This window comes from Anolis sagrei, chromosome 2, assembly GCF_037176765.1.
Source record: "Anolis sagrei isolate rAnoSag1 chromosome 2, rAnoSag1.mat, whole genome shotgun sequence".
NCBI classification, from domain to species: domain Eukaryota; kingdom Metazoa; phylum Chordata; class Lepidosauria; order Squamata; family Dactyloidae; genus Anolis; species Anolis sagrei.
The window spans coordinates 85,858,256-85,869,004 of record NC_090022.1 but is presented as its reverse complement, the minus strand read 5'-3'; the positions used below and the strand labels follow the sequence as shown (position 1 = coordinate 85,869,004).

Here is a 10,749-nt window from a genome sequence, read left to right as displayed (position 1 = left end):
GTTGTTTACATTGGGATTGCATTGTTTCTTCAGCAAAGATATATCAAAAATCCCAGCTACTTGAGAGTATGTATAATACATCATAGAGTTGTTACTTTTTTTCTGCCTGCTTTATACACATTCTCACAGCAGTATTATATAATAATTATATTACATTTTAATATTCTGTGGCTGCATAATAAATACCAACATATATATGATATATTCACACAGAACATGAAGGATGACAAACAAACCTGATATCAACTGTCTTAGCTTACACAGTCACATATGGGGAGGGGGAGGAAAACAGGAGTAGGGAACCAATAGATAACCATGGTAACAATACCTCTTTGGGTTGAGATGAGGACAACAGCAGTTCAGGTTGCTAATAGCACCCACACTGATTCTATTAAAATATATACTTCAACAAAATATATGTTTATCATTGAAGTATTAGAATTTTGATTGAATTTCACACGTAAAGGGACAATTTGTGCATTTGAAAATGTGCATAGTCACATAATTCATTGACTTGGTTGTGCGAACTCTTCAATATGTTTCCTAGACCCTCCAGTATTCTACTTGCTGATTACATCTGCTAAACATTGATGGACAGTTCAGCCTTTTTACAGTCCATGTCAGTTTTGCATGTAAACAATCATAATATGTGTCCTATGATTTGGAATCTTTAAAAGGCTGGTTGTAAATTTACATTGCGATTATATTTGTTTTCCTCTAAAATGCACATAGCCCTCCAGAATGAGTATAATACATATTCGGCATGTATTTTTACAGCCAAGAACAAACTTTGGACAATCCACCTATTCACCCAATTGTGTATGAGGTCAGTTAGTTAAAAATGCAGGACTTGAAAACTTACTGCTGGCTGGTGGATTCTGGAGAGTGTAGACCATCTGTTTCAAGCTCTGATAGCAGACCAAATTTGTATCACCTTAAATTGATTTTCTTTAAATGCCTTAAATTGTGACATGGGATAAGATAATAATACTTTAATAAACAAACAAACAAAACTCCAATTTTCAAGCATTTTTAAAGATTCACTCACCTAACTCACTCTTCCTGACCTTTTTCTTTGTAGTGTTGAAGAGCAAGGGGTCTCTTGACCGCTGTACCTGTAGGAGAAAAATTACAGCAAAAGCATAGCAAGAACCATCCTGGATTGGACTAAGCTCCATTTGTATAGTTTGGCATTATGTTTTCTTCTTTGAAGTAGACAACTCAGGAAGGAGCAAAAGCAGAATGTGGAGACAACAGTCCTCCTACCGTTCATTTCCCTAGAGAAGAATCACACTATGAAAGGATCATGTAGTAATCCTGGCAAATCACCACCAATTCTTCCATGCACCCAGATGCATATCCCTTGCGAACATGGGCATTTGCCTGCTCATCACTTGCTGTTTGGCAGGCTACAATTTTTCTTCTTACTCCAAGCAAACCAGTAGATCAGCTAGCCTGCAATGCTCTTAGCCCTCCCTACTATTTGTCTCCCTCTCTCTTACTGATTTATTCTAGTTCTTACATCTCTTTTTTCCTGTGCTAGAAAGACTCAAGACTCAGCCAAGAAGGAGTGATTCAGAGAGTCAGGCAGGAGGACAACGGTTGTTCTGCTCATGTTTTTCAGATGCTCCTCCTGTCTTCCCCATTGTGGTGAGCGCAGAGAGGGAGAGGGAGCAGATCTCCTGAACAAGTGGAGAAAAGAGTGTGTCTATGTGAATGCAAGAAGGGAGTGCATAGCAACACAACTCCACAATGAAGAAGAGCCAGGAACACCATTCTCAGAAGGTAAGAGAGGCAGCAATTTGTAATAGAAACACCTCATAAGATGCCACAAGCCAGGGAGGAGGAGGAAAGCTGAAGTATGCACTACTTTTTTCCATGTAAAAGCGGGGAAGCTTAACAAACCTGGGTGAGAGAGAAGAGCACAGCCTCAGCTATGCTTTGCTTTTCAGGGACTTTCAGTAGCATTTTGCCTCATGCAAGCAGGGCAGGTTCAAGCAAGGCAGACAGCTGTCATTTCAAAACAAACTCTTTTTGAGGCTGTTCTAGTTGTTGCATGTTTTTTTAATGAGCAGGTTCAATAGCCATGAACAGGTTGCCAGAGTGATGTGCTGTTGCCACCCAGTCTATTGATGCAGTTGCCTTTCTCCCCTTCTGGGTGGCAAGTGTTTCTTCCAGGAGGATTCATGTTGTAAAGGTGGACTTGAGATGGGATGGCATACACGTGTGTGTGCGTGTGTGTGTGTGGGGGGGGGGGGTCTGTTCCTTGTTGTGTTTGCATTGATTTTCTCAACATCTGCATCTGAAGTGTAACAGGTGCTGGAATAATGGGAGAGATACACTGAGGCATGAAATGAAAGAGATATATTGGGGGATACTCAATAATATGCAGCATGTCTTTTATCATAAGCCATGAGGTGATCTGCACTGTTACGGTACACTGGGAATGACTAGGGCAAGAAATAGGACCAGGTTTGCTGAGTCTGTTGATATACACTCAATCTAGGATTTTATCAGCTCCCTCCCTCTACTTCCCCCTACAATTCTTCTGATATTGATTTTCCTTTCACCACCCACTCTTAATTTTCTTGACTTCAAGCCTTGTCTTGTGATTTTAGAAGCAAAGTAGGATCAGGTCTGCTCAATATTTGGATGTGTGACTATTGATGAAGTCCAAGGCTCCTGAGATAGGGCTAGGAATGAATCCCACCTCAAAACACAGGGAGTCATTTATGCCCTCCATAGCTGCCAGTACTGGAAGGTCAGTGGTTCCCAACCTTTTTTGTCCAGGTACCAGTTGACCTGGGACCACTTGAACAGGGATCACTTTGACCAGGGACCACTCTCCAACATTAGTACCAAAAGGGTTACGAATCAGTTTTTGGTCAACTTTAGATTTAGTTTGGTTATTTGGGGTGAAGTGCATTGGATAGACCACATCAGCTCTAGTTTCTGATATAGAACATATGCCATCCATTAATTGCCATCTGCTCATCCAGAGAAAACTATATTTAATAAGCCTCAGCCCTATAAGAAGTTTCACGAGACCAGTCACTTTAGTTGCAACAGTGTAGTAATGGTGAGGCTGCAGATCATACTTTAGCTTTTGCAGACCACTGGTAGTCCACGGACCACAGGTTGGGAACCACTGTGGTAGATGGACCAATGATCTGATTTGATAGATTCCTGTGTTCCATCCTTCTTCTCCATCATATCCATCTCTATCTCCCTTCTCCTCTTTCTAAACTTCTGACTCTACCTGAGCCAGTGCACAGAATCTTTCCACCTAGGTTAGAGCAGTAAAGGTAATCTTGTGTATTCCCCACAACTGGAGGTGTAGATTAATAATGTTCAATCAAGTTAGTTTGGCACTTGAAAATACTTTTTCTAAACAGAAAATACCACGTAAGATGCTAGTTTTTGTGTGTGTGAGCAATCAAAAAAACAAAAACCCTTGTGCATTTTTGCATGGCGTTTCTAACTTGAAATACTCTTTGAAAACTGTGTAATGTTTTATGATTTTCTCACAGTGAGGAGAACACTAATAATATTACACATTCTTGCTTCTAGGAACAAAATAATATTAAGGTATACTTCCCTAATAATAGCTGTGCTGATTGCTGCTCGATGGTTGTCTTTGATGAATGAATAATCTAAAGTTGCTCTCATGCAGTTGATAGATGAAACAAGAGAGGCCTTACTCAGATTTGATAAAGCAGTCAGTCAGTGCTGTCATCCTTTGTAGTAATTTTCTTGTTCGCTGTTGTCAGCCAGAGATTAGGAAAGCTACATTTTTGTCTACAGCTCACAGAACCTCCCATTAAGTTTATCCAGTTCCCAAGGTAGCTCAAAAACTACTGGGAATATAATACAAATGTGTGTTTCTCATCAACGTGTGTTGAGTGACATGCTGTATTAGACTTGAGCAATTCGGCCAAAAGGCATGCTGTTTCGGGGTTCGTTTTCAGCGAACTGTTTACCGGGAAGTTATTCAAATTGGAAAGAGTGTTGCCATTTTCATTTGGCAAAGATTTGGACCATTGGTTACAGTGAGAAACTTTAAAGGCTCAATATTCAGCCATTTTAAGGCCTATCTGCATGAAACCTACCTCAGTTTTAGGCCCCATTTATAACTGCAGGCCTGCCAAGTTTCAGAAAATCAGCCAATCTACTGATTTTTAGAATTATTTTAAGTTTTTACCATAACATTTTTAAAAATAAGACAAACCATGAGAGAGGGTTCTGAGAATTGTAATCACTATTTGTGTTTATTCTCAGCCAATCAGAGCATGGACACAACCAGGCCTTTTCTTGGCTGAGAGACAGAGAGAAAACTTCAATTCCCATCATGCTCCAAAAGAAACTCAGAGACTTTTCAATGCCCACACCATACACGTGCTGCTGGGAAAGTGAGTTCCCAGCGGGGCCCTCTCTGGAGGAGGAATCTAGGGAACTTTTCCACTGCTGGGGATGGAGAAAAGATGCTATAGTTAATCCCATCTTCTCCAGGTGTCCCCACGGCAGACCCCTGCCTCAGGTATATTGCAGACTTAATTCCATTTCTTTATTTACTTCAGTTCTACTTCTCACCCCTTAGGGGACTCAAAGCAGTGTACAACATACATCTAGGCAAAAATTCAATGCCTCATTATACAAACCACATAAAACATAACAAAAAAATCACTAAAAACCCATCCTCTCTAGTAGCCAATAAATCTGACTGTTGTGATCCATTTTGGCTGGCTTTCCAGTTCTCTCCTTCCCATTCTGTTTTTGGGGATTATATAAAATGAACCACCGAATATTACAAATCACTTTCAGTCAAACTGATCTTGGCCCAAGCCTATGCTGTATTTGATCCTAGAGGTATTCTATGGCCAATATACTGATCATTGACAGCTCCAGCCTTTGTGGGTGTCTTTAGTCCCCTTTCAAAGGAAGACATAATTAAATGATGTGACATGTGAAAAAGCCTTTCCTCTTATTTGTTCTGAATCTGCTAACATTCAGTTACAATTGATAATCTTCGGTTTTACTATTATGAGAAAGGCCCACACATTAATAATGGATGCTTCTATTATGTTTTCCCTTTGTCTTAAGTTAAATATCACAAACATTGCAATTTCCCCCCATATATGAGTCTTCCAACCCTTCTATAATTATATTTTCCTTTTTTCCGCAGCTTTTCCGGCTCAGCAGTAACATTTTTCAGACACAGTGATCAGACAGTATTTGAAATGTGATCACAGCATAGATTTTTTATAAAGGCACTATGATACTGTTCAGGTCCTATTCCAATACGTCCAACTTAGAATTTGCCCTTTTTAACAGCAGCTGCTCATTGGGTGCCTTTTTATTGAGCTTTCAACTTCAACTAATGGTCTTTCTTGGTCTCTCATCACCAAATCTGAGCACAATAGTGTGGATTTGGAGTTTAATAACAGGAAAATTATACATTAGTGAGAAAATCTTCCACACATATACACCCCACCCAACATCAGTCTGAGGCCTCATCTACACTGCCATACAATCCAGTTTCAGAATGCAGATTAACTGCATTGAACTGGATCATATAGCAGTATAGAGGTTCATATAATTCAGCTTAGTATAGTTCAATCTGCATTATGAGTCTACACTGACCATTGTAATGTAGTTCAATTGGATTACATGGCCATGTAGATGGGGCCCAAGAAGTTTTAACCAATTTCCAATACTCAGGAAACTTCCCTTTTTATTTTATGATTGCTAGATTTACTCAGGAGCCTGAGTTCATGGTAGCTTTCTTGTTGCTGGGATCGTGAATTCATTCCAGGCCCAACATCATAAACAACTAATTTAAAGTTTGAATGAATATCTGGAATTGCTTCATTCATTGGAGTTCTGTGCACTGTCAACATAGAACAAAATTGACCATCATAATCAGAAAAGAACACTTTATCAGGGTTTACACACACACACAGAGCAATTCATCATAGCCATCTGGTGCTTATTAATAATACATTTATAAGACTTGATGTGGGAATATCTAACCATCCATTTTTCTACTTTTTAGACTAGTCTCCTGTATTAGAGCCGTTCGTCAAATTGGCCGAAATAGACTCAGAGGACATTGATCTTTGAAACATAATATGTAGTTGATACTGTGAAAACAATACATGCAAGCATTTTGACAATAGGAAAAAGCTGAGGCTATAAACTTTTGACTTGAAAACACCATTATCACAATGCAGCCCCAAGTGCTTCCAGGTGGGCACCTCCAAATTTTATCTGTTGAAAGACTTCACAGTTATCTTACTTTCCCTTTCTCAATTGATTTCTTCTCATAACAAAAAAAGGCAAAAACTATGGGAGGATAATGTAGAGAAGTCAATGACAGTCAGTGGATGGAATGAAAATAATCAAGGTTTGAAGCAAATAATTGTACAGTTAAAGCCTTGCTTGAAAGCACCCAGTTGTTAGATTATTTACCCAATGAATGTTTGACTTGTTGGGCCTTGAAAACTTGATTGTTTTGAAGTTTTATGTTTCCATTTCACTTCCTCTTCCTTTTAGAAGATGATGATTAAAAAAAAGATTATTAAAAACTAGTATTTCCTTTCTCATGGCAACTAACATATGGAGAGACAGGTGGTTGTCAGATTTGCATATTATTTTGGAAAAGCATAATTGCCTTCTTAATCAGTAGAGGGTCAATGTTTTTTTTAAAAAAACTTGATTGAGGTGTGACTTAACGGCACAGCAGGGAGATAACCACAGCCCTTTATACCAATCATAAATGCCACTGACAGTATGTCCAGTAGATACTTTGCATTACAATAGTTCCCCATGTTTCACAGTGGTTACAGCTTCAGGGTCACTGTGGAAATGGAGGGAAAGTGTAGAAAATACACTATTTTTATTATTTGAAGGAACACCATCTAGGAATCTTTACATTTTCCAGTACAAATCTATGATCAATATTGACCATAGAGTCACATCAGAAAACCTAGCAATTTCTAGAGAGAACATATAAAATCCGCAAAAAATAAAATCCTTGAAGGTTGAACCCACAAATGAGGTAGGCCAGTTGTACCTGATAAACATGTTTCCTTTTCATATGTATTATAACTCCAGTTATCCACTACTTCATATGGTCCACATATGGGCAAAATGCAGTCTTCCAGATGCTCTATTATTATGTTACACAGAATACTTTTGATCCCATTATTTTTTGATAGCTAAGCGGGCCTCTTAGCACTTGGACAAAGGATTATCAGGAGGGAATATCAAAAATCTCCAGATACTTTTTCACATTATGCAAGTATAGTGCTATGATTCCACCTTGGCTGTCATGGCAACATCTATGGAATCACTTTATAGTTGCCCTAAGTCAAAAACAGTTTGAAGGCACTCAAAATCAACAGCATGAAAAGTTAAAACAAAGATTTCTAATGAGGTTTTTAAATAAAAGCACAGGTATTCACATAAAATCCCATTTGCTGCATAGCATACCAGTGACCAGATCTGATAGCACTGACCAGTGAAAATGGAATTAATGTATATAGGAATGACTTTGTTGAACTGAAGATCAGAATATTTTTCTTCTGCTGCTTCATTTGCAAAGCAAAGTGCTAGGAATGGGGACAAATGTACCTTTAACCATCATCTGGGCTGAGTGTTTGGAATGACTTTTGGAAACTCCATGTTTTACAGCTTTCCCCAACCCGGCATCTTTCACACCTGGTGGACTTCAACTCTCATCACCCAGTTAGATGGAAGCCCGATTTGCAAAGGCTATATTGTTTCCTGCACCATGCTTAGAATAATCTGTCATGCAAACTGTTCTTGTAGATAAAGTTGTTTTGGTGGACATCACAAAAAGAGGGGAGAGCAATTCAAGATGGATTTCTGAAGATAAGATGATTAAACCATCAAAATAAATAGCTCAGCCCATTACACCATCTCTAAATGGAATTTCAAAGAAATTGTTTGTACTTACATTGCAATGATTACCTGTCAAAACTAATTTAGTGCCAGGTATGTAGCAGATAGGAAATGGAAAGGGTTTTCACTTAAGGACAGGAAATGTTTTTAAAAAAATTTCATTGACTTTACTCACATTGAAATATTTTTGAGATGGATTCAGTTTAAGCTATACTTAAATCATTGAATAATTAGACCTTCAGTTTTATATTCGTTGTTTTTTTGGTTTTTGTTTTGTTTTTTACATTTATGTGCCACTTCTATTCCATTGTTGGACTCAAGGCATCTCACAAGCAATAAATTTAAACCCTAAGGTAAGCAGATGAGGTCAGGGACTTCTACAAATTCCAGCTAAAGATTAGGGCTTCTGACCAAATTGCAAATCCTGAATTCCATAGGATATAGCCATGGCAGTAAATGTGCTGCAATTGTATAGTGTGAATGGATCCTTGGTGAAATCAGAGATGTTTGCAGTTATGTCTGGAATATAGCAATGCGTTTTCCATCTGGCTCCCTAATGTGTTCCATTGGTTCAGAATCCAAATCCCAGGGTGTGATCTTGCCAAGCGTAAACTGGCTAGTCTAAAAACAATGTATTTTTATACTCTTGTGTAAACTATTCTATAAGTGCTGTCATTGGAAGTAAAATGAATGCATGCATAAAGAACAAACAAAATATATAGTACCATGGACAGCAGCACAAAAGTCTTAATACGTAAACCCATTTTTAGCACAGCAGCTTCAATAACTTTTAAAAGTATTACAACGTTAAAAACTTCATTTTAAATGGTAGTATGAGAAGCATGGCCCACAAATTTCATTCAACTCAATGGTTTTTGTGGTTTAGCAGCCCTCCAAATTACAGCAGCTTCCTCCTAAATCACTTTTTGGGCCACTTCCCATAAAATAGTCAATGACGATTCACCACTAACCCAATGACCTCTAGTTTCCCCTGAGTTTTCTGAATATGCTAAGCTAAGTAATGTAGTCCTCACCAAATGAGATTTTCCAGGTGTCTCCTATTTCTTAGGAGAGCTAGAAAAGTTGCCCCTTACATGACTTGCCTTATTATAAAGGATGCCCTTTATTTAAAAGGTTGAAAGCTTTTCCTTTTAGGGAGACTGAATGAGATGTCAAAAACTCCTATATGACATGCCAGAAATTGCTATGGGGTCTTCATAAAGGCAGAAATGAATGCATTGTGTAATTCATGAATGTGGATAATGTATTAATTTATAGAAAAATGCATACTAGCTGAAATGAAATCAATACAGTTGCCCCTCCACATTTGCACATTTAGTGTTTGCAGGTTTGAGTTTTCACAAATTTGATTTATATGTTCTCTGTAGGCATTTGTAGGTCCTCCAGCACAACTTTATGGCTAACCTCCAGCCAAAGTTGATCATAAAGTCATGCTGTAGAATCTAGAAATTCATACAGAGGTATTCACTCAGGTAAGAAAAACAATTTTTTTAATTTGCAGATTTCCTGTGGTCTTTAATTTCTGTGAAAGTGATATTTCATTTGATATTTAGGTAGAATACAAACTAGTTAATAACTCCCTCATGTTTGTCAGCTCTGTGCCTCGTGCATTTCAACTGTCCTTTATTTCTGTTTTGAAAATGTTCTCTGAAGAAATATGCATAAATAGAACTTTTGTACTGTGCTGCTTCCCACATTTACTTTTGAGCAGATGTACAAATGAGTGATTTGGGCTATGCTTTGTGGTAATATGCAAACCATTTTATTTTAGATTCTCTCAACTGCTTTTCTGTGAGGCTCTGTATATTTTATCATTCCTCGTACCCACATGTACCCACATGTACCCACATGCCCAGGCCAGGGTTAAAGGATTTAAGGAGTTGTAGCCCCAAAGAACTGCTTTCCAAAGGTCTGGCTTACCCCCAAGAGGCCTAAATAGCCTAAAAGTATCAGATCTTGTCTGACAAGCAGGGTCTGCCTAATAGGCTTGGGCCCAAATAAGAATAAATGAAAATGATTTATAATATTTGATGGTCTATTTTATATAAAACAGAATGGGAATGAGGGAGCTGCAAAGCCCGGCAAAATGGATTAAGGGAGCAGGATTTTATCAGTTCCTGGAGAGGAAGGAGTTAAGTCTGCAATATACCTGAGGCAGGGAACTTCTGCGTCTTTTCTCCCTCCCTGGCAGAAGCAGTGTCAATCCATGTCCTTTTGGAAAGTTTTCTAGGCTCCTTCTCCAGAGAGGGCCCTGCTTGGAACTTGCTTTCCCAGCAGCACTTGCATAGAGTAGGCATTGAAAAGGCTCTGAGTTCCTCTCGGAGCATGACAGGAGTTGAAGTTTCTCTCTCTGTTTCTTAGCCTATAAAAATGTGTCCGTGCTCTGATTGGCAGAGAATAGACACAACCGGCAACTACAATTTCCAGAACCCACTCTTGCAGTTTGTCTTATTTTAAAATATGTTATGGTTAAAATTTAAAATAATTCTAAAAAAAACAGTAGATTGGGGAATTGTTTTGAAACTTGGCAGGCCTTCAATTACTAATGGGGCCTAAAACTGAGGTACTTTTCATGCAGATAGGCCTTAAAATGACTGAGGATTAAACCTTAAAAGTTTCCCATTGTAGCCAATGGGCTGAATCTTTGCTGAATGAAAATGATAACATTCCTTCCCATTTGAGTAACTTTATGGTAAACAGAATGAGGGTCCAGCTCCCTTGGGGAGATAGAGCAGTATATAAATAAAGTTTTGCTGCTGCTGCTGTTGTTGAATGGACTTGAAAATGGCATGCCTTTTGTCTGAA

At 38.4% G+C, this 10,749-nt stretch overlaps 1 protein-coding gene across 1 annotated transcript in view; it reads left to right on the top strand.

Annotated features, from left to right (window-relative positions):
- The first annotated feature begins 1,044 nt into the window (after positions 1–1,044).
- SLC6A7 (solute carrier family 6 member 7) overlaps positions 1,045–10,749 on the top strand; it is a 34,468-nt gene continuing 24,763 nt past the window's right edge. The window contains exon 1 of the mRNA XM_060765439.2: positions 1,045–1,785. Coding sequence (XP_060621422.1) covers positions 1,753–1,785 — 33 coding nt within the window. The 5' untranslated portion in view covers positions 1,045–1,752. The remainder of the gene's footprint in view (positions 1,786–10,749) is intronic.